Source organism: Lathamus discolor, chromosome 2 (assembly GCF_037157495.1).
Source record: "Lathamus discolor isolate bLatDis1 chromosome 2, bLatDis1.hap1, whole genome shotgun sequence".
In the NCBI taxonomy this organism is placed as follows: domain Eukaryota; kingdom Metazoa; phylum Chordata; class Aves; order Psittaciformes; family Psittacidae; genus Lathamus; species Lathamus discolor.
The window spans coordinates 86711775-86736199 of NC_088885.1; the positions used below are offsets into that span (position 1 = coordinate 86711775).

At 37.9% G+C, this 24425-nt stretch overlaps 1 protein-coding gene across 18 annotated transcripts in view; it reads left to right on the forward strand.

Annotated features, from left to right (window-relative positions):
• SEMA5A (semaphorin 5A) overlaps positions 1–20168 on the forward strand; it is a 326978-nt gene extending 306810 nt beyond the window's left edge. For 17 of the 18 annotated variants that reach the window (XM_065667646.1, XM_065667638.1, XM_065667640.1 and 14 more), the window contains 5 exons: positions 2506–2676; positions 8037–8192; positions 11259–11306; positions 13584–13795; positions 15163–20168. In XM_065667646.1, coding sequence (XP_065523718.1) covers positions 2506–2676; positions 8037–8192; positions 11259–11306; positions 13584–13795; positions 15163–15282 — 707 coding nt within the window. In that variant the 3' untranslated portion in view covers positions 15283–20168. Of the gene's footprint in view, positions 1–2505; positions 2677–4596; positions 4682–8036; positions 8193–11258; positions 11307–13583; positions 13796–15162 lie in introns of those variants that run through there. The other variant, XM_065667657.1, reaches the window with a different exon arrangement.
• Positions 20169–24425: the final 4257 nt, after the last annotated feature.

Genomic DNA, 24425 nt, shown 5'->3' on the forward strand with positions numbered 1-24425 from the left:
AAAGACGCCATGTCTTGAGATTGATATAAAATTACACAGTATATTTCACCTGCACTGAAGAAAAATAACCTGTGGCTTCCTTAGATATAAGCTTGCATTATACTACATTAACAGTTATCTCATGCAAAAAGACATGTTTATTTTCCAGTGACTGTATGAATAAAAGAACAAGTCAAGCACTCTGCCAAGATGCAATATTTATTTGTGATAGGTGATATAAAACTCTCTTATGTATCTGTATAGCTAGATGATTTGGCTGATAAATATATCCTAGAAAAAAAAAAATAGCAATCACTGAATTCATTAATAATGGGAATAACTTATTTAAATGACATACTTGGAATATAGTACCAGATTACATGAATCCCGTCTGTCCAATCAGGCTATTCAGGGGTCAGATATATTGCTTGCAAAAGTTTTTACAACTATGGTTCTCAGTAAGGAAATGCTTTCTTGATTTATAGGATAATGGTGCTAACAATATAGGGAATAATATTATTATTTTTTTTTATATTCAGCAACATCACTTACAGGATTAGTTAATAGCCTCAGGTATGCACTAATGAATTACCTGTTTGATTAGCAGTTGAGAATCTGAGGGTATACTGTATCTGAAATTACATTCAAACATGCACCTATAGGTTTAATATCAAAATAAACACATTTGCCTAGCTTGTTTTCTTGCTGTTGCCACCTATGCACAGAAATCATTCTACTTGACTCACCAAGTGTGTTTGTGATATACAGTGCTACCCAAATAAAATTAGTATTTTTTTAATGTTCTACATCTCCATTTAAGAGAGAATTTAAATGTAAGTACTGATGTAAGCTAATATTTTTCAGATTTGGAACTTCATTTCTTTTTGTTAAGAAATTAAGAATTATGGAATAGCATTTCAATAAACTGGTGGAAACTGATTTACTCCTTGAAAGGCTGTTTGATTAATAGAACAGAAAGGATCAAAAAGTGTCATTGTGAGATGCTGGATGAATGTTTTGGAGACTTCAGTGACAATTGTTTCAACAAACAATGAATTCTTACAAGGAATGTCTTAAATGAGTGCACTGTAAAAATTGTCTGCAGAAAATGTGTTCTTACCTAGCATTTTTAAAAGTAGGCAATAATGAGTTTCTATCATGTGGTAAAAATGCCTACTGCTGCTGTGAATGGTGGGAGAAAAAAAAAAGGCAAAACTTCTGCTCAGTTTAGGGCTCTCTCATAAAGCAAAACTTTACTGGCACATTGCCTTTATTGTACTTAAGGTGTCATCTATTATTGTCAGTTGAATTGCAAACTATTTCTTTTAATCGGCTGCAGACATAGTAAATAATTTCCTCACTTAAGAAAGCAAGCAATAAAACTTTAAATAGAGGTTTGAAAAGAAATTTATTTATTTTTTGAAATTTTTTGAAAATTTGAAAGTTTAGGGTTTTGTTGCCTTCCCCCTCCTCTCCTCTCCCCCCCCCCCCCCCCACTTCCCCCCCCAAAGAATAATTGAAAGAGAAATGAGCAAAATACAGAGATTCTTTGCAGAGGGAATGCTGTTCCTCTGTTTCCTGGGAGGAGAACATCTGACTTTGTCATGTGGCTGCGTATAGGAAACCTTTGGCAGATGGGCTGCGATACGGCAATAAATGCCAGAAATACATCCTGAAGCAGTAGCTTTAAGAACAGAGTCTGCAAAGGAGCCAGCCCTGTGTAGGCAATGAGGTGAACTTTCATTAGAAGCATGTCTAGTGGCCATGCGTCAAAAGCTGTCTGACAAATGGGGCCCCTGTGAAATCCAACTTACACTTCAGAGGAACCTTGTGAGAATTCAGACTGGAGAGCAATTTGACATACTTAAATTAGTAAATACTAATGGCGGGGGGGGAGGAGAATTATTCAACAACCTGTATTTGAAGCTTTAAGTGGCAACTACTTTTTGTCATTCATCTCTTACTTTTTTGAACTACTGCCATTGTTCTGCTGCTGGCACCTGTGCTAGAGCTGCATTAAAATTGCAACATGATATTGGCCTATCAAACTCTCAAACTATGTTAGATCTGTCTAAATGGGTTGTAGTGTTAAGGCAATCTCACCTGGGTTGTGAAACAAAATCTGCATTCCATCCCTCTGTTGTTATTACTAAGTTTTATTTTATGAATAAAATATTAGTTTGAGCTTATAATACTTCTGCTAAACAAGCTTTGGCATTTTATCTACTCACAAGTCAGAAAGGGAAGGAAAAGAGTTTTGGCCTTAAATATACTATGGTACCCACTGAAAGTGCCTTATAAGGATGAGTAACTTTTTAGGCTTCCCTATACTGGGACGTTTAAAATATGTAAATTAAATTGTACTGTGGTAAAATTAAATTTGTGAGCCTATGTTCAGTGGCACCTAAAAATGTCCAATAATTTCAATAGGCCATGAAGTAGATCCACAGAATATGAGAAGGATGGGTTGTATTACATCACATCATGCATTAACTTGGAACAATATGATATTTTGTGCCTTTTCAGTGGATGGAGGCTGGTCTTGTTGGTCATCTTGGTCAAAGTGCTCAGCAACTTGTGGAGGAGGGCATTACATGAGAACCCGCTCATGCACAAACCCAGCACCAGCATATGGAGGAGACATCTGCCTTGGATTGCACACTGAAGAAGCACTCTGCAACACACAGCCATGCCCAGGTATGGAGAGTCAGCCCATTCAGCTTTGTTGGTTATGTGCCACAGAACCAGGCATTCACATTTAGGCAACATAATGCTCCTTGATCTGTTATTTAGGAGCAAATAATTTCTCTCTTTATTAAGAGCACAATTAGGTCTTATGCGCTACAATCACAGTAAATCAAGTATTAGCAGATTATAGTCTTGGGGACACCACTTACTCCCTTACCCTTTAAAAGTTAAAAATTAAAATTTAAGTTAGCAGCTTCCAGGTCTGGGTAAAATAAAATTGTATAATATTTGAAGTGCATCATGCGAACAGCCTGGGAGACTTTTAATAACAGTATCACAAAGAAATGCATTTGTTATAACACTAAACATTCACAGCAAGCAAGTTGCTGAGGTTAATATTCAACGTTATCACAAAGTCCTTCAAGTAGATATTTGCTCTGTTTTCATATAAAGCACAAAACAAACCTTAATGCTCTTTGTAAAATACCTTCTTCAACTTTGGATGTTAAGTGTCAGAGCCTTCATCTTTTTAAATGACTGTGGAGTGCTTAGTAAATGAAATGTCTCAGCACTCCTGCTAGTTGTATGATATTATGACTTTTTCTTTGTAACTTTGACTCTGCCTTTTGACCCGTATTAAAAGGAAACTCTTGGGTTTTTTTTTCATGAAATTTAAATGAAAGATAGAGAATAAAACCACATAATACCAGATAAAATCATTAGTGAAAAGCCAGTGGGAAAATTTGTTTTCATTTATTCCTGATGAATGGATTACAGGCAACAGAAAATTAAATAAGCAGCTCTGATGCCACATTATATTACTTGTTTCCCTTAGAGCTTCTACTCTTCATAGCAAAAGTTTTCTGCTTATATGATGAGTCTGTGCACATGAAGACATAAGCCCTAAGACTTTGAATTTGTGGATCCTATTACCTGTGCTGAACTACGATTTAAGTTAATTTCGTTTTCTAGGCGCTGCATGTCTTGAAGCAGAATAAAAGTACCTACTTTGTCAAAATTAAAGCAGATGCAGCACTGTATCGTGAAAAAAAAAAAAAAAAAAAAGCAATCCAAACACGGAAATCAGTTGATGATTTGATTTTTCAAGACAAATTGTGTACATTTGTATGTAGAAGTTACATGCCTGCCTTTGTATCCTTAAGGCATCTTTAAAAGGTCAGAACTGGCACATTCATTGTGCTGCTATTGTAACTATTTCTCTCATTGCACATTTATTTTCTACCGTCTTTTTTCTAGACATGACAGTTTGCAAACATTTATAAATAATCTCTTCATCTATTTTGACCTGCTTGTTACACAAGTTTTGAGTAGATGGGGGTGCAGGAAGAGTTTGGTTTCATTTTGGTTGAAGAAAGAGAAAACCTTTATAAATCAATAAAATTTCAGACGGTGAAGTGGATTTCTCACATTCTGTAGTGTTTTATTAATATCTCAAACTCACTGAAAATTTGCTGCTTTTGGTTTTTGAAACAGCACATCCTCAGCTAACTGTGAGAATGGTCTTTGCCTCATGTTTACAGTGTGGCTTTAAAAATTTTTTTTACTGCTCCTATTTCACATTGGTATGAGACAAAAATAAGTGCAGTGCTACACATGTCAAGTTTGGACAGGCTCCTGCATCCTTGCAGAGGCATTTTCTTATGGGGAGGATCATGTGGAGAGAAGTTTTTCCTTCTGCAGATCAGAAAGTAACGCTGGTGACATTCACTCCTTGAGTGACATGTTTAATATAGGAAAGGAATAGTAAGGACACTTGGAATCTAAGAACAACCAACCAACACTGAAATGCATATGCAAAAACCGAAATGTTTCTTAAGTTGTGAAAAGAACAAAGATTTCTTGGCATTTGCAATAGTAAGCTTTTTTGCCTTTTTTTTTTTTTTTTTTTTGGCCAAATACAACTAGCAGAAAACTGAACTTTCTGGAATCCTGGAATCCTGATACTAAGGAATTTTTGAGGATTCATGGAGTGTTAATGGCAAATCTAACTGAAAGTATGCAAGTATGAACTTAAAGTAACAGACTTGTGTCTGCAAAATACATCAGTTTTCCTCATCTTTCATTTTAAAAGCTGTATCACTAAGTTTTGTTGGGTTTTTTTTTTTCTTTTAATTTGCAATTTCATTAATATGAATGGAAGCACTGTACTGTTTATCAGTAGTGGTTTATACTTGCTTATCAGTCAGTGTAATCGGTTGCAATGGTGTCTGTTGTACTGAATACAAGAGTTTTATACCTAGACTATTTACTGCTGCTGTAAGAGGGGAAGATATCTTCTGTCCTTGAATTGCTAACTCACACATGCAAATAATGGATAAAGCAGTTGAGCCTATAGAAATAATGGTGTAGTTCTGCATAAAAGAAATTTATAACCTTACAGACTGATGGCCTGATCCTTTTGAGGTGCCTTCTTCACCAGACGATCTTTCAGGAACTGCTTGGAGTTAACCTGGCTTCAAAGGCCAGCCAAGACTCTATAGGAAAAAGACATGACATCTGCATAAGTCTTGCCACGTTAGAGGTGAAAAGCAGTTCCAGATTAAACACCTCTCCAGCCCACCCCCTCTTTTCCATTCTCATGATTTTTGCAAAGAACTGAGAAGCAAGTTGTGGAGCCTGCCTGAGGTGCAAGAGAGCCTCAGATACTTTGAAAATAATGAAATCAAAAGGATGAGGCAGGATAAGTGAGTCTATAGAATTAAATGCAAAAGCCGTGGATTCAGCATCTCTGTGATGTCAGAGATAGTGGTTCCACAAAGGGCAGGTCTGACAATCTGAAATGATACAGCTGTCAGTCTTGAGCGCCTTACTTTTGTGTGACTCTCTGAGCTCCTAACAATGGCACCCCTCAAAACACAGATTTGGTACCAGGATCTGTGACTACAGGGATGTCCATCCTTCTCACACTTGCACTGAGGTTCTCTCCTTTCTCTTCTGTGATTCTTTGTGCCAGGTGGAGCTGATCAGCATGGCACCAGACCCACTGACTATCTGTGCTGTAGTGCCTGGGCTGCACTGTGGGACTCAAGATTGGAGGGAGATGTCCTGTATTGCATATGTGGGAAGGTCCTAATGCACAGTGTCTTTTATAGGACCCCTGAAGGGCAGACTGAAACAGTAGCCTCGCCCAGTATGTGAGACTATGTGGGCCAATCAGTATGTGACCTAGCATGACCTACACACATTCTGAGGTTCCTATTTTATCACAGCAGCTTCAGCAAGGAACCTGGTGGGCCAAAAGCACATTGGACAAGATGGGGCTGCAGAGTGTACCAGCCAGCAGGCTGCATTTAGGATGCTCGTGAACATCTTGGCAGCTGCTGCATATATGCCAATTTTACCAGGACTGGGCAAGAGTATTGGCTCTGGCTTAAGCAAGCTCTCTGCCAGCAATGAGAACTGGGCTAAGATTTGTAGTGAGCAGCATTCCTTTAAACTTCAATGAGGAGGGTTTTATTGTTACTAAATATTTAAAGTAAGGATCTGTGGATTTAGTTTACTTAGATCCAGCAGCTGATACTGGAAGTGACAACAGCAGCTCCTGGATGCGCTAAACTGTATAAGTAGTGTCCATTTGCTTGACTCCCACTTCAGCTCTCTTAGCCTCTGAATTAGGATCCAACTACATTATATCCTCTGCCTTCATGCTCCTACTACTCATTCTGCAAATGAGGCCCTCCAAGGACATCTCCTGGGTAGAAGAGCCAAAGGACAGAGATTTGCATTCCTGCTCCTCACAATAACATGATCCTACTGCCTGACATCAGCTGCTTGTATCAGGGTATTTGCCCTGTTGTTCAAAGGAGGCCCCAGCCCAAACTGTTGCTAATTGTTCTTAAATACCAATATCCAGGTTCTTACCTGAGCTGCTGAGTGAATCTCTTTTATGAACAACTCCACAAGTGATGGTGTGCATCTGAACCATAGGCTGCTAGGACTGATTGCTACTGTCTCTAACCAGCACTCTCCTATTGTCTTCAAATGGTCCTGGGAACACAGCTTGAGATTTTCTGCACCACAGTTGTGTCAGTCTCCTCCATCCATTTCTTTTTACTGTGCTATCAGTTAGCAAATGTCCAACACTGTCATGGAAAACATCTATTGCCTGACATTTTTCGAGGCTGCAAGCTCAAATATTCCTATCAGAATCTGTTAAATTTTAGATGACTGGGAGTTTTAAATTTTTACCCTATGGACAATGAGTAATTGTGAACCTTCTGTGCTGGATTTACACAATGTATTGAAATGGGCCCAAAACAGTGTAACAAGCTTTCCTGACTTTTCACATGATTCACAAAAAGTGTACAAAGTTTCATGAATTTTCAAAATTACTTGCAAATTTTAGTGTTCTTTGATTTAACTTGAAACAAAATTAGGTTACTATATATTTTTTGATTTGTATGAAATTTGTATTTTTTTTCATATTGGCATAAAATCAATTACCATTTTGAAGCAAGAAGAAGTTTGGTTTGGGGATAGTAGGACTGTTTACTCCATATCAAAACCATAAAATCTATCTCAGTGGAAAGGCTGACAGAAGAAAGAAGAAAGTTTAAGAGCACTGTCTGCTACACTTGCCAACTCAGAAAGCTCCTGTGAAGGCAAAACTTGTGCTTGAATTGTAAGAAAGCTGAGCTCAGTAAACCCACAGAGCATTGTGGGAATGAGATCAATTCACTTCATTTAAGGGAAGTATTCTGAGATCACACAGGCATGAAATAAAAATGTCTTAAAATTACATTGGCAGAGGAAGAAATATAGAGAAACAATAGAAGCTGATAATGAACTGCATGGGGAAGAGAAGGTGAGAATACTTGATGAGATCTTTTATCTCTGTTGCAAAGAAACGGACCTGAAATAACAAAAGCTAAAAAAAAAAGAGTAAGTATCTGCAAGATACAGCTGTGTTTATGATTAAATGAACATCCTGTTTCAGGCCTGGAATACATACTCTTATAGCTCTCCTTGCTACTTCTCAGGTACATAAAAAACAGTGTCATTGTCCATGCCAATGACTTAGACTGGAATTAGCTTCATGGTGATCACTCTTTCAGTCACCACTACTTCTGACTTCTGACTTCTCACTTCCACACGCAAACGCCATGGCAGAAGCCAAAGCCATAATAGGTCTATGACAAATTTACAATCACACTCTACATTTCAGAGACTTGCCAAAGCCAAACTGCCTTTGTTTCATTGTAATGAAAGAGCTGGCCTCTGCTAGTTGGTGGAGACTGGGGATGAGGCCTTCTGTCATAATTCAGAAATACAAGCTATTTGTCTCTTGTTCAGTGTACTTAATGCATTTGATTGCAGCATCTGTGTGTGTGTCCCTCTGCCTGTTGCAGACAGCTGGTCCGAGTGGTCTGAGTGGTCTGACTGTGACTCATCTGGCTTCCAGTTCCGTGTTCGTCAGTGCATCATTTTGTTTCCCGTGGGCAGCCAGTGCACAGGCAACACCACAGAGAGCCGAGCCTGTGCTTTGGACTCCAACTTTATACCAGGTGAGATCAGCCTGCTCCTTGAAGGGTTAGTGAAATCTCTCAACTTTTCAGGAGCGAGGCGTAGTACTGTCCCAGACTGCACTGTGCAGAGCCTAGAGCTGGAGCAGAACTTGCTTTTGTCAGGAAAAACATGTCGGTCTACTGTGTAGAGCCCATGGTGCTGGGTCTGGTGTCTACATGAAATTCTGCCTCATGGCACCGAGTGCTGTGGTGCTGTCCCTACTGCCAGGGCCTGGGACTTGGGTCAGTCACTGTCACAGCGTTTTGTAGGTCCCCACTTCCTGCTTGGTAGCAGGGTGTAGCAATGACTACAGACAGCTGGGAAAAAATAGCTTGCTTTTTTCTTTAAGTGGTTTTGAGACTTTACAACTATTAGAGGAACATTCCTTTAGGCTTTGTGGTTTGCATATACAAACGTGGGTGCTGTGGTAGTTGATCTGGAAATCATTTCACAAAGTCCTTTAAATTAATAACTGCTTAGAAAGGTAAATATTATTAATGTGCCTCAGGTCCTCATCTCCTCCATGACTGCTAAGTACCTGATGGATAGTCACATCCATGTATTATTCTATAGCATTTGTCAAAACTCATGACTGTACTGTTTATTTTTGTTTAAATCACAGCAGTCATTTAAATCCACACAGCAGTATGGGTGGCCACATTGAATTGCTGCTAACAGTTATCTCTCCACCTGTGTACATTAAGAAAAGCTAGTGGTCTATTCACAGAGAAATTTACATTTTAATGTATCATTTGAAATGTAATTATGTTTACTCAGTGCAGCAACCTTTTTTTTCCCATGACTGCAGTACAATATTGTACACTACAAATCAACAAATTTAAATACTGTTTTTATGGATGGTGCATAATGCTTTAACTTCTGAATACTATCTTCTCCTCCAAAACCAATGTGAAAAATGGAAGTATGAAAGCAAAAACTCCCACACTGTATTTTCCAACTTTTCTCAAGCTTTTGAAGCAGCTCCGTTAATACTCACATTCTGTCAATACCCTGCTTAATCCAATATAAGCTCTTCATCTTGTTTTGGAAAGTAGGCATTTTCAGAATCTGAAATGAGCCACCTCTTCTCTCTCCTTTCTGGTTTGTTTGCCACTTCTCCTCAAATACCCATATCATATCAGATAAGGTTATGCCCATTACTCTCACTTTAGACAAACTAGCTTGCTTTCTTATGATCGTTTAGCTCACTTTCACTCCTCCACATCCTCCAACTCAGAGTTCCCTCCCTTCATCTGTCCATCCCTCCCTCTCTCCCTCCATTCCTTTTTCTGATTCACCTCTCTCCTTTCCTCAGCTAGTGTGCTGGCATTTCCAACCTCATGTTGCCTCCTCCTGCCTTTCCTTAGCTTTGTTCTTCTACAGAACTTAGTATACAGAGTGATTCTGGATGAGTGCAAAAATGACTGCTTCTTGTCAACTCCTCAGCTTCCTGAGATAGTCACTGTCAACATCACCTTTCTGAGCTTTACGATTTTCTGGTGCATTTTTTTTGTTTGGATTGTGAATAAATAGTCTCAACCTGACAAAGTATGCTCTCAGCCTTTAACTCTCTCTGACAATGCTGTCCTGTCAGGTCTGATACTTTCTCATTTTGAAAAGGCTCAATATTGATTTGGTATTTGAAAAAAGGTAAAAAATTATGGTCCCTTTAGCAGTAGCTTCATGCAGATCATCTTTTGGCAGTGGAGAGCCTACTCTATTAATTCCTCATACAGAAGCTGTTGCATACCTGTGGCCATCATTGCTGCCCTTCTCTGGTCTGCTTTTTAGTTCTACCAGAGACATCCTTAGATGGGTAAACCAGAGCTGCATGCAGCATTTGTGGTGCAGACAGCACATAGATTTCTAAAGTGCCATAATGCTGATATCCTCTCCTATTAACTATTGCTTTGTCAGTAGTACCTAGCATTTGATTTGCCTTTTTGACTGCTTCTGAACACTAAGCTGATTCTGTCATGGAAAAATTTTATATAACCTCCCAGCCTCACTCATGAGTAGTAATGGTCAGTTCACCACCCATATTTCATATGTGAAGCTAGGATTGCTTTCTACTGTATGTATCACTTTATGTCAATCTACATTTGTTTCTTTAGTTATTTTATTATCTAGCTTTGTAAGGCCCTTCTGTAGCTTTTCACAGCCTTGTCCATGCTACCCTTAACTTTGTATCATCAGCAAACTTCAAAACCACATTTGCCTCCTGCTTTTCTAGATCTTTGGTAAAAAGCCTAGGTCCCTGCAGAAATGGTAACCTTCCTCCATTGTAAGAACTGAGTACATAGTATTACCTTGTTTTCTATCTTTTCCCTCATCGCACTTGTTGCTTGCATAGCCTTTGATAAAGAATTGAAAACCTTTTTCGAAATCCAGGTAGACTGTCAGTTACCCCACCCATATCCTCATGATCACTGCCACTTTCACAGAGGTTCAAGAGATCTGTAAGGCAGGAATTCCTTTCACAGAAGCCATGTTTCTGAAATAAAAAGTAGAAAAAATTGATTGCCAACAGATTTTATTCAATATTTAAACAGAAGGTATCCAATGTCAAAATGGTAAGGATACAAGCTAGAGTTACATTTTATTAGTGTACAACTGAGACCCATGAAATCAGCAGTCATCTTGTTTGAAGACTTGTATATTCCCTCTGTTCACATTAGTGCTAGACATGACTTATACAAGTAATGAGCCCATTTGAACAAAAGATAATTAAACTCTCATTAATTTTACTATTCAGAAAATCAACACTTCCTCAACATGTTCAAACTCCACAAAAAAGTTTTCATTTGCACTTCATCTTTTTAATTCCAGAGATGTTTTGAGTCAAGAATTAAAAATATGTTGATGGTTTTGCTTGGGAAACTAAGAAGCCTGAAGATGTCATGGGACCTTTTCGTTAATTCTACCGCCTAATCAAAATCTTTTGTACTTTGGATTTGTAATGAATGTAGTATAATGAATTTTTAAATCCTTACCGTTTTAATCAAACTAGTAGTCCTCTGTAATATTTTTTCTTCTCGGCATAAGTGGTTTATTTATTTTTCTAGAAATATCGGTGGCACGATCCAGCAGCATAGAAGAAAAACGATGTGGCGGTAAGGTTTTCAGCTCCAGATGTGTATTAAATGCTGAAATATTGATTTCCCATTGTTTGCTTTTGTTTCACCTTTTGCCCTCTCATAGTTTTATTCTAACTTCAAAATACCTTATTCTCATTATTTATACTTGTAGAGAAAAAGAGAAATAGTTACTACAGGATTTCTCATTAAATATACATCTGCCATTGCTGACCTTTGAGACAAGAACTTGTATTACTGGATGTTTCTATTTTCTTCCTTTTCAGTATGGCAGTCACCCATGTCTCAAAAAACAAATTCCTACTATAAGCTAGTTATCAGTACGTCAAAATTTGTAAAGTTACTCTACCTTTTTCAGAACAATAATTTCACAAACCTCTTTGGGACTCAAAATAAAAAGCAGAAAGCCAGCCTGCTAACCCATTTAATAGCTCAGACTGTATCTGGGAATCGTTTTCAGCTTCACTGCCAGAGACAAAACTAAAAAGTAAAAAAAAAATAAGTTCTATTCCAGAGAGTCCTGATATTAGCAAAACAAGTCTTTACAGAGAGAATTGTTAAAAAAAAAAAAAAATCAAAACTTGAACAAACAATAGTAAGATGAACAAAAAGGAAAAATGACCAGGTTTTTTGTGCTGAGCTGTCACACTTAGTCTGTGTTGTCATGGTAATAAATCTGATAGGTCCTAGTATTCTTCCATGCACAGATAAACTGCATTTTTAATCTAATAAGGGACAACAAAAACACAGGGGTTATACAAGGGTACTAGTGTGCATGGTAACTTTTTATAGGAACAAGAATAATCTGATTTGATTATTTTCTGTAGCAGTGGTACTCTGACAACTTTTTGCCAAGTTCTCCAGCAGTGGGAAACTCTCGTAAAAGTGTAGAAGGATATGTCAGTGATAATTTATGTACTGGGGCAGTGAACACAGTCACCTAAATATTTGTGTTTGTAAATACCCAGTAGGCATGCAAAGGTCCTACCTTAGGCATTGCAAAAATGGGACACATGAGCTGGCCTATTTTTCTATATCACAGTGAAAAGCATCTAGCAGATGTTTTTTTCAGACTAGTGCCATGCTTTCAGTTTAAAATCTTTCATTTGTGCATTTAGGCAACCACAAACAAACTTTCAGTAATGTTAAGGTGAAATTTCCAACATGAGCTTTTTACTAATACCTCTTTCCTAATTAAAAAGCACAGCTCTAGTTTGAAATAACAGTGAAAAGGAGTTCAACTTGTTCATTTTGAGCTATTCCTACTGCTGCAACATCTGACCTGTTATCTCTGTCCAGTAACATCAGGGGATGATTCTGCTTTACATTCCCTTTTGCAGTTTCATGCAGCAATGAGCTTCCTCTCAGTTTTAATCCTTGCATATTTGGAGAGGATTTCCCCTCATCTGATCCCATAACATCTTTTTGAAGGGCAGAGCAGACAGGAGACTGATAGGTTCTGAGCTCAGAGTCATTGCTGACTTTGCACTCTCTGGTTGCAGTGGTTAAAAGCACACTGAGCTTCAAAGACCCATTCTCTCTGCCGCTCCCCCACTCCACCTTCCCATTTTCCCCTTAAACACTACCTTTTCTTCCTTACCCCCTCCCTTACATTTAGAAAAATAATCTGAAACCTGGAGAAGGAAAGAAGTTGGCCACGTATCAAAGACAGAAACAGAGAGACCTAGCAATAATCAAAGCAGGAATGGAAAAAATGTGTGCCACTGCTTTGGGACATGTACCAAATAAAGGGGATATGGAAAAAAATTTAGGGAAAGCAGGACTGTGATTCAAATATATCAGGATTTTGTTAGTTCTGCCACAAGTTCCTATGTGTAAGAGAAAGAACTAGAAGAACAACAGGGAGGTGGTACTGTCGTTCACTGAAAAAAAAAAAAGAAAAAGCTATGTATGTACCTTATATACATAATTTATATATAATAAGGTGTTATACATTCCAAAAAAAAATTTTGCTGAACTATTCAAACATACAAAATGCAATTCATTCTTCTGTTATTTGGGTTCTGAACTTGTTTAAGCATCTTTCAAAAATCTCAGTCTTAATACTGACAGAGATGTATGGGTATCGAAGATTCTTATAATGATCCCTTCAGGGAAGTGCAATGCATTTTCTACTGTAGGGATAAACCATTGCACTTGAGATGTTTCTGGGAAACACATGAAATTTCCCTTACCCTTATTCGAATCAAGCACTTGCCTACATTTTACCCCAGTCTTAAGCCTTTATTGCTACTTCCTTAAAAATAAGACTGTCTTCTGCTCTCCGCTCTGCAGAGTTCAATATGTTTCACATGATCGCAGTGGGATTAAGTAGCTCAATACTTGGTTGCCTTCTTACCCTGCTTGTTTACACTTACTGCCAACGGTATCAACAACAGTCCCATGATGCAACTGTCATTCATCCAGTGTCACCAGCTCCTCTAAATACCAGCATTACCAACCATATTAACAAACTGGACAAATATGATTCTGTAGAAGCCATCAAGGTGAGCAGTGGATTGGGAGATCTATAAAGTACAAGATGTATTGTCCTAGACAACAGTTCTGCTGTATCAAAAGAATTCTACTTGCTAGTTTTCTGCAGTGGCATTTGGACTCAAATCATGCTGATTGTTAATGACAAAAATAGATTTCACTTGAGGTATTGTAATTACAGATCCTTTCCTTTGTCAATCCCTATTACACAGGAAGTTTGATTTTGTGTGCATGTGTAATTTATATGGTAGCAGCCTTTCCTGGAAATAAACAGCCCACTCAGGTTTTGTTTTGTAGAGGTTTTTTAACCTGATTGTGATCCCTAGTGGCTTGCTCAAGAAATAAATTGGGCCATTAATAGTCATCAGGACATATATTGAAGGTAATCCTTTGGCTCCAATGCTATGGTTCATCTTCCTGCAGCATGTCTTTATACAGGAGATGTATCTGGCAAATATGTTCTGGGTCAGACTCTCAGCTAGTGTTCATAACCAAAATATATGTAAATGAATGGTACAGATTTACATTATCTGAGTCTGGCATGACATCTGTATATGATAATTGTTCCCAAACAGTTATTTTTTTTTGTTGACCTTTTAGAATAGCTTTTCAGATACACTGAATTAAGAAAGGAGGAGCATTCTGAAAATACCTGTTTCTGTATCTTCAGATTACACAGTTTATTCATGAAGGTTTTTGTAAATGAGGATTTTTCTTAAATCCTACCTGGATAATCCAGTTTTAAATTTCTGCATTTTTCTTTATAATTAAAGACATTTTTAAGAATTTCATTAAAAATGGCAACAAAATTTTGTCATCACTAGTGGAATAGGTATCTAATTTAAAGGTTTTCCAAATTCCACCAACTGTCTCTCTGGATAGCTACAGAAACAAAAATAACCTTTGAAAATTCATATTCTAAATACCCACGTCACTTTTTAAAAAGCCAGATTTACCCTCTTAAGACCTTCAGACATTTCTCCTACATGTTGCATTTGAAAATCAAGGAATTAATGCAGTAAAAAAAAAATTCTTACCCAGTAAAAAGATAATGAGCAAATTATTCTAATAGGAAAAAATGGATATGTATGATTAAAACTATTTTTAATTGTAAAATTAGTTTTATAATACTTGGGAGAAAGTGACTGGATTTACTTTATTGAGTAGCCTTGCTTTTTATAAGAATGTTATTATGCAAAAAGATAGATGCAAAAGCAAGTTTTTGTAAATGTGCAGGTATTTCTTAATACATTTTGGACTGATTTATTATACACAGATATTTGCCACAAAAATTGACTTGGTGGAAGGGTGCTTAGTAGGTACTGTTCCTCTGTCCTTCCCATTTTCTTATCTTTTTTCTTCTTTTTTTTGTCCCCAGGCATTTAACAAGAACAACCTGATTTTGGAGGAGAGAAACAAATACTTCAATCCACATCTCACTGCAAAGACTTATTCTAATGCCTATTTTACAGATTTCAATAATTATGATGAGTACTAATGGGCTTGTGTATTTTCTGGCCTCCTGTAACTCCCCAGTCCCCAAGGCCTGTGCTACTTGACTGCTCATGTGATTGAGGCTTCAGAGATGAAGTTCAGAGACATTTCAAGCACGATCCAAGCCATCAATGTCCCATTGCTGCCAAAAGCCCAAAACACCTGCTTGTGACATGATGTTTTCTTTGCAGAGTGCAAGGTTGGCCTTCAGTGTTGGATGCAGCTATAGATCTCTCGATATCGCTGGACCACTCATGAGGATTGCATCGCTTCAACTCAGTTTCATTAACTTCCAGTCAGATTGCTCTAACAAGTAATTCCTGAGCTTTAAAAGAACCCACAATCTAGGCCAGGAGTACAAATCTAATTTTCTTTTTAAGTATTGTCTTTTTTTTCCATGAGGTCTGAAAAGGGATCTCTGCTGTTAGCCATGGGAGCCCTCTGTGCAGTTTCCCGAAGCTCACACCACCAAAAATAGCTCACAGGGTGCTGGGAACAACAAGAAGAAATGAGGAGGTTTAGCAATGCTCTGCAGCTCTGGGATCTGTAGGGCTGATCTTCCTGGCCTGTAAATCACTCCAGCTGCAGTTGAGAGTGCAGACACTAAGGACATACTGAGGGATATAAACTTGTAATTAACCCAGAAGGCTACAGGGTTAGTGGTTTCCAGTTGTGAGCTAACCCCATTCACATAAAGCCTTCACCTAGTTCAGTGTAATTTTTGGGAGGGTCTGGAAGGGCATGTCCCACAGGGAGGCCAAGGGAGGAAGGCAGATAGGAAAGGCACACTGGAAGGTTTTTCTGTGTGTTAGTAAACAGCCTTGCTGCAGCACGCAGGTTTGCAGAAGTCATGGCATTCCCCAGGCTTCCTTTCCCTTGGTGTGTGTGAATGGGAGCCCATTCCTCACTCTGCTGTAGCACTCGCCATCAGGCTGGTCGTGGAAAGATACGACTGCACCATCTTGTGTACCATCTCAGGCTCTTGGGGGTACATAGGCATAATCATAGATCTCCTTTTCTCTTTCTGCTTTCACTTTATATGCACATGTCTGACAAGCAAAGCTGGGTCAGGAAACGCAGATGTATTTGCAAAGCATCTCATCTTGCTGCCATGTCCAACCATGCGAGTCAGCCCCTAGAGGAACATTCTTATGGTATTTTAAGTGATTATGTTGTTGAACTTCATTGATGTAAATATTTAAAATACTGTTTGAGTTTTAAGTTATCAGTTTTAATTCCTTTTTTAGTGGCAGGTGAGGAAACACAAAGAATTTTTATGCCGTTTTTCTTTGTTCTGTCTGTCTTCACCCACATCCATGACATTGTTATTTTTGTGTCTGAAATTCCAGGTGCATAACTAAAAGAAAAGGGCAGGGATTCGGGTCAGATTTTCCAGAGTACTTAGTAGTAAGGCAGTATTTGCTATTCTCAGAAGCTTATGAAAAGAAATTAAAAGTGAATATTAAGGAGTAAAGAATTGGGCTTTCAGGTTTTTGAGCACGCTAGATGCAGAGATCATCACACTGGAGTACCAGGAAGGTATGCAAGGAGAAACAGAGTGGAAATGTTTCCGTTCAGTGTTTAGAGTCCTTTATCATTAGGTTACACTATGATAGGCAAATAGAGAAAAACATGTACAGATTATAAGGATTCACAATAAAAAAAGGCAAAAAGTACCAAGAAACATTGGTCATGTGGGACTGCATTTTGAGCATTTATTTGAGCAAGGGTAAACACCATCTCTAATGATAGCAATGAGCAACATTTTGAATGGGGATAGAGCTGAATGTAGCACTATGCTTCCTATCTCTGTTCTGCAGTAAAATGAAAAAATGCAAAGCAAGTGGTCTTTGAAAAGCTGTGCAGCAAAATGCATGCACATTTAGCATCTATGAAAATAATTAAGATCAGATGCCCATTTTTTCCAGCTGAATAGTTCTCCCTCTCAGTAAAAAGAAACCACCCCGCCGTCACACCAGTTCATCCCCAGAAAGTGTAATAATACTGGTTCTGTATAATTTGTGATTTTTTTGTTTGTTTGGGGATTTTTTTGTTTCTGTTTATTAGATTTGGATTTTTTTGTTACTGTTTATTAGATTTGGGTTTGCAGGAAGAAATTTGCTGATTGCCCTGGGTAAGAGGAAATTTTCTCTGCAAGAAAATGTAGTGAAACAGATAGAGGAAAAAAAAAAAAGCCTTTGGAATCATAAGTAGTCCAGTACATGAATCGCTCTGTTCATGCCAAAAGATGAAATTTTACATTTAATAAGATAAAGAAAATAAAATCTGTATTGCTGCCACTGCCAAGAAAAAGCAGCACATGCACATACACAAATATGCACAACACTGTTCCTCTCTGCCCTGTACTAAAAGCACATTATTCTGGCTTATGGATTTCATATTTAGACTATTAGTTATGAGACCAATATCTTAAAAATATATGAACTATGTATTTTTATTTTAAACTTTTAAAATGAAAATTATCTGAAATTAGCTTTATTTTTTTTTAACTCTTCAGTAGTTTGAAGCACGCCTATCTTTACAGTCATCTATTTTCCATTCTTTTCATGGATAGATACATATGCTAGATTCATGTTATATATGTGGTAATAATACCCTAGGTTAAGTCTGCATGATCCTAAGTAGAAGTGCATTTAGCAGATGCTCAGGCTGCTCATACTTCCATCTCCCCAAGGAGTATTTCAGGTGTTCCAGACCTTTGAGCAACTCCCACGTGATGCCATTTAAACACCATACCAAATTGTTAGAAAAGTGTGTCTTTTAAACTATTTTTGTCATTTAGCTTCCTAAATTTCATTGCTCTAAATTGCAGGTAGAGGTATATTCAAACCTCTGTCTAAAGCAGCAGGGTAAACATGGAAATTTCATAGCACTTCAATGAGAAAAAATTGATGGCAAGATCTCATGGTCAAGCTAGATTCTGAAACAACAGGTTTTAAAGCCATTAGGTGTTTGTATCTTAGATAATTCTCAAGGACCCCAGATGCACTGCCTTTATCAGCATTTCCACCTTCTGAATTCTACACAGCTGCCCAGGTAGTTTAATACAGCCTTTCCTAAGACATGGAGCAAAGCAAATTTCAGTCTCTTAATTTTCAACTTATTTTATTTAACGCTTTTTTTTTTTTTAAATAGGCTACAGATATTATAGTGAAAATCAGATTTCCCCATGAAAGCTCTTACTTTTCTTTTGCCAAAAATTTAATGAGTAGGCATTTTCCTGCATATCTTGTTTAAGCCAAAAGAGCTCTCAAATGTGCACAAGGGAAAAATTTGGTTTTTACAGCATTGTTCTCTTTTTGGAAAGGGAAAACCAACTCCCTTGCCAATTAAATGCCATGCTTAAATACCTTTTGCTTGTATAAAGTGATCTTTTTTCGATAAATAATTGTATTACCTCTGACGCCAATAGTTAATATTACTAAACCACTTTTATACTGATTGCATAAATTTTAAAATGTTTCTCTATTTTGAATGCAAACATTTTGACAGATAGATCAAAATTCTCTGTGTGAATCTGTTTCTTTGTAACCCTCTTACATAGAGTGAGGAGGAAGCAGGATTGCCAGTCTGATCCTTTACACTATATGCTTTCATTGGATAAGTCAAAGTAGAATTGTGTTTGAGTACACATTTTGGACCTATTTTTGTGTCTGATACACACTGCACATTCCTTGGTTTCTTAGAAAATGGACTCCTGTGCTTGCAGATTTATCTTGTACTTTGATTTGAATCTAATGACCTTTATAGTCATTTAAAGTTACTTTACGTGGAAGCTTTTCCAGCCATTTGCAGTCACCTGCTGTTGGAGCAGTGTCATTTGGCTAAAACTAATCAGGAGATTTTTGATTAGGATTAGGATTTTCTTAGGAGAGTGGGAGAAAGAATGGGGCTTAAATGGCTCTGATTTCCAGGCTATTAAGCAGTACTGATTAAAGTCTCAGATGGGTATAGGATACTGTGGATTTAGTTAGCTTGACCAGAGCTCCACAGTAACCTCTCGAAAAATACCATGTCAATGTACAAATCAAGAGCTACCAAAGCACTTAGGTTAAGTGAAGAAAGTTCTCAGAGAGTCAGACCATATGGCTGTTGAAACCAGAAAAGAGAGAAAGAGGTCCCAGATGCAACAAAAATGTTAATGGGAATAAATGCTTCAATATTTTTTCCTCAGAATTATGGAACAAATATAATCACTTTTTTAAAATGTGGGACCAGTTTTATTTCAATCAGCACAACATAAGTACATTCCTGAAGTTAATTGTATGCGTAATGGCTTTGCTGTATGAGATCAGTTACGTAAACAGTTTGGTCCAAGCTTATCTTGCTCTGCTTGAGGCATCCGACCAACTTCTGATTGTAGCTGCCACCAGCACCCTCTATGTCTCACCTGGGAGAACATCCTTAGATGGACAGAGTTACATCCTGGTGAGGGCTTGTGTCTCTTGCTCAACACTATAGTGAGCCTGGAGAGACACACATCTAATAGTCATTTGGATGCCTAAATTTACATTTGCAAAAGCTAGGCTCTTGAGTATGGTTTTACTCGTCACATAACTAGCCACACCAAGTTCAGTGGTATGGGTGTAACAAGTTACTTATTTTAATGCGTTTATAGAATTGAACCCAAAATATATTGCTTCTGCACAAATCCATGCACAGTACAAGATGACTTCAATAGTAAGAAAACAGATTCATTTAAAATTGTTGACAAGCAGATCTGCATCTTGATATCAGGGAATAGATATGTGTTCATTGTGTGGGGTATTTGAATTCATTCCTTTCTTTGCTAAATAAATGAATGATAAAACAAGATACTGCTTGACTTCATTTAAAAGCCATTCTTCCAAATAAAGAAGGGTTCTGGGATCTGTGAATGTTTCCCCTTTCTTTTTCTGTTCTCTTCTCCACAAAAATGAATCTGTGTGTAGCTGAAATGGCCATTAGCTAGGGGGTTCTGTGTAAATGAATGAAATGCTTTGCATTGTGTTGCCGTGCTTGGATAGTACACAGAAGGAAATGCACTAACCTGGGAGGTTTGGCAAAGATTTCAACCAAAGCAGTAGCAAGGATAGACAGAAGTGGAAACAAAAACATAGAAGAATGCGACTAAAGGCTTGGCAAAGTTGTCCATAAACTTTCACAGAAATTTAGAGGTTTTTGGGGAATTGCCATGGGCAAGGCCATTGAGACTGTAACCTCCCGGATTGTCAAGCCAACAAGTTGGCCAAGCAAAAGGCAGTCTGACTGGTACTTCTGCAAAGTTGTGACTGTTGCTCAGAATCAGGGGAGAGATGAACTAGTGAGACTCTCAGCACTGGGTTAACCAGGAGGGAACAAAATACTTTTACAAGCAGTAAGGAGCACAGAACAGGTGGCATTTTGGCAATATCTGTGTTGGCAGGAAGGTTAGGGGAACCAGAACAGAGCTGTAGAGCAGAACAGCTGATGCTGAACTCCTGGATTTTGGACTAACACCAGTCTTAGTCCCACAGACTGAACACCCACTGCCAGTTAGAGTGTACCCTTTAGTTTCCCTCATTCATTAAAAACCCCAAACAAACTAACAGAAACAAGCGCAAAAACACAACATACCACATGACATGCTTTGAGACTGCTCCATGGTGCAAATGAAGGCACAGTGAGAGGTGTACCAGGAACTGATAATCCTTTGTTTCCAGCTGGCTCTTTGGAAACTTTTTCCTTTTCTGCTTGTGGGAAACTGATAACAGCTCTACCAAGCTGAGGATTTACCAATTTGAAGGAGTGACTTTATACCAGTAGTGAAGTCTCCTAAAAAAATTATGGAGGCAAGCTGACCATCAAGGGGTTATACTGATACTCAGTTTATCTTATTTTAATTTTTCTTCAACTGAATGTACTGTGGCAATTCCTTAACTGAAAGGAACATCTAAGCTACAGAGATGGTATTTTCGTAATATCATTCAGAATAAAGTTCAATCTGTGTAACTTTCATCATTCTCACAATCTGCTCCTAGAGGCTGAGAATGCAGAAAGCAGATGGGTTTGTTCTTTTTTTTTTTTTTCTCCAGACTATTTATCAACAAACGTCATCCAACAGTAGCTTCAGATTTTAAAATATCATAGAAGGTAATTAAGGTTATATGTTCCAGGATTCATCAATCAGATTTGCTAAATCACTAAGCCCTTGGTTTTGAATGAATTCTCCCTTTTGTTAGCTGCTGAAAGTGAAATAAATATCAAATTTCAAATAAATGGGAAATTTAAGGTCCCAACTTTTAAATAAAGCTTTGAAGCCAGTACAGCTGAAGAATAAATTGCTTTTGTATCTGTGTGCTGAAAAGGCCTTTCACATGTCATGGCCTTGTGAAATGTCCTGTGGAAAAATTGTTTTTAATAGTGATGTACCCAAGATAAAATAATTGAAATAGAGCCCAGAGACTTTTAGCAATAGTAAATGCTTTTGTTTTGGTATCAGGAGAATGTCATTGGTTATTGCAATAGTGGGAGTAAATGAACCCTGTAAAGAAGTTTATAGGGAATAATTTTCCCTTGCCATCAGCTCTTTCAAAAACAGCTTCCTTAGCAAAACTTCTCCAGAGGGCCATTGAAGATACTCAGATTTAAGAAGAAACTGGTGCAGTGGCTTGAGCACAGAAGCACGGGTGCAGGGATCTAAGCCAATTACAACTGCAGGCTCGTTCCACTGACACAGAGCTCTCTTTGGATTTACACCTATTTAGACAACTCACCAAATTCCTGTTGTAATGGCTGTCTGGTGACTTATTTAGTACTCCAGGGATGTAATGTAACATAATGCTTTAGACACACAGAGAAGCAGCTCAGTTGATGGGTAATGACCGTGTTTTTCCATCATATGCATGCACCCTGTATTTCCCTCTCCAGTGATATTTTTTGATACTTTAAATGATTTAATTTCATCAATCAGCTTTTATCAAATTTGATTTTAGGTTGGGGGGTGATGGGGGGGGGGGGGGAAGCATACCACTTTCCTGGTCTCCATTACTCATATTTATACTATTTAACTGCCTTGATTAGTATTCACGATTTCCTCTTGACTTAATGTCTTTTCAAGCTTCAATAATAAGGATTTTACTGCCCTTTTCAGGTATTTAATGTCAGCATGACCTGAACTTTCTCCTTTTGTGCTCATTTAACACTTTTCCCCAAATCAAATAACTTATTCTTAACACGCATACTCAAATTTCAGTCATATCTGTGATCTTCTAAGCCATATTTTTTTGTTTGCTTGGTGTTTGCACTAATGGAAACAGTACTAACCCACAAGCCAGTACTGTTTCCATTTTTAGTTTCCAAGTTCTGCAGTGATAAATCTGAACTCTGTACATAGGAAAAGAAAAATCAACTTCTCTACCTTTCTAAATTCCCTTTGAAGCTTCCTGCCTGGTGTTATTTGGGGGCTGTAGTGAATGAATAGAAAGGTAAAGAAGTCTTCCTCTGTAAGAATGCCCTTCAAGACAATGGTTATAGTTAAACCTGTATTTATGGGATTTCCTAATTGCATGAAATGATAAAGGTGTTCGATATTAAACCAGAAAAAAAATTTGCCATCAACCGACACCATAGGGATGGGTAGAGATATTTTCAAATGTCATGATTTGGCTCCAGTTACAGATTAAGGTCATTCATTCCTTTGATTTCCTAGACATATTCATAACTTCCCAAGACCATTCATTTTATGAGTGGCTTTTTGAAACCTTATCAATTGCTTATCCATGGCCATAATAAACCTACCTTTACCTATGATTTCCCCTAAAACTTGAGCTAAGATTTCTCCTGAGGTGCAGATTAGAGTAGAAGATAGACACTTTCTAGCAATAAAGATGTTGTTGACATGTACCTTGCTGCAGAAAGGCACAGGTTGAAGAGGGCATTCTCTTCTTCCCATCACTGTTAATTATGAAGAAAGTTAATTAGCTTGTTTTGCTGGGAGTGGCTTTGGAATGTAAATTCCTCACAAGGATTCTTAATTAACGTACCACAGTGAGAGCCATCATGCGAGATAAGACCAAAAGCATCTTTAAGCCTCTCTCTTGGAAGTAACTGAGAGTATCTATATTTGTGGTTCAGTTGTTCCTTGCTTTGCTATAATCCTTTTAAAGGATGGCCTTTCCTTGCTATGGAATCAAATGTTTCTTCTTTTTTTTTTCTTTTCCCCTCACAGAAAGGTGGACCCTTGAGTCTTAATGGGATTGCTTCCTGCATAGCAATCTTCCCCCCCCCCCCGCAACCATAACTGCAAAAACCTTTCCTGATACCTGTGTATTCTTTGGTTGGCTGTGACTGCATTGCTTCAGACTCAACCTGACAAAGTGTCTCAGTTCCTGTACAAACATTTGTTTTCAGAGTGCTCAGGTGGGTACTTGGAGACAGACAGAGATATCAGGGTGTTGGTATTTTTTAAGATTAAGATAGAAACATATTTTTCAGAGAAAAAACATGTCAGGTAGACAAAATGGTGTGTAAACCTTCATGTAAACAAGTATTTATGCCATGGAAGTCTGTAGTTTAGATCCCAAAATTTTACACAGCCTTTGTGATTAAGATTCTTAGGGGAGCTTGATTAAAAGGAAACACACCCCTTCTCCCAAAAAAAAAACCCCAACCAACCAACAACAAAAAAAGCAGAAACCAGCAAAAAACCTAAACCCACAACAGAGCCAAAGAACTCTTGTGAGAGGAAAGCTCACCCAACATACCTCCTCAGCACAACTACTTGATCTGGCTCTCAGCATTGATTAAAACATTAAAGACAGTTTTTAAATGTTTACCAACCCCAGGTAAATAAGTGAGCAAGCAGAAAGTGTCCTAATATGAAGAGAGGCTGTGCTCCCATTGTGTTGCAAAATCTGTGTGGTGAAAGTAGCCAGTTATCGACCTGGAAAATTTACAGATAATAACATTTAAACAACAGCGGCAGTTTTAGCCAACACAAAGAAATTTCCTGAAAGTTTTCTGAAGCAGAAAGACTTCTACTGCAGAGCAGGTCAAGATTTGATTTATTTCACCTGCATGTTCTCTGCATCCAATAGCAGGTGGGATTCAAGATTGGATTTTGTAGTGTAATATTCTTGTGTACCTATCTCTGCTCTCTGATGTCTG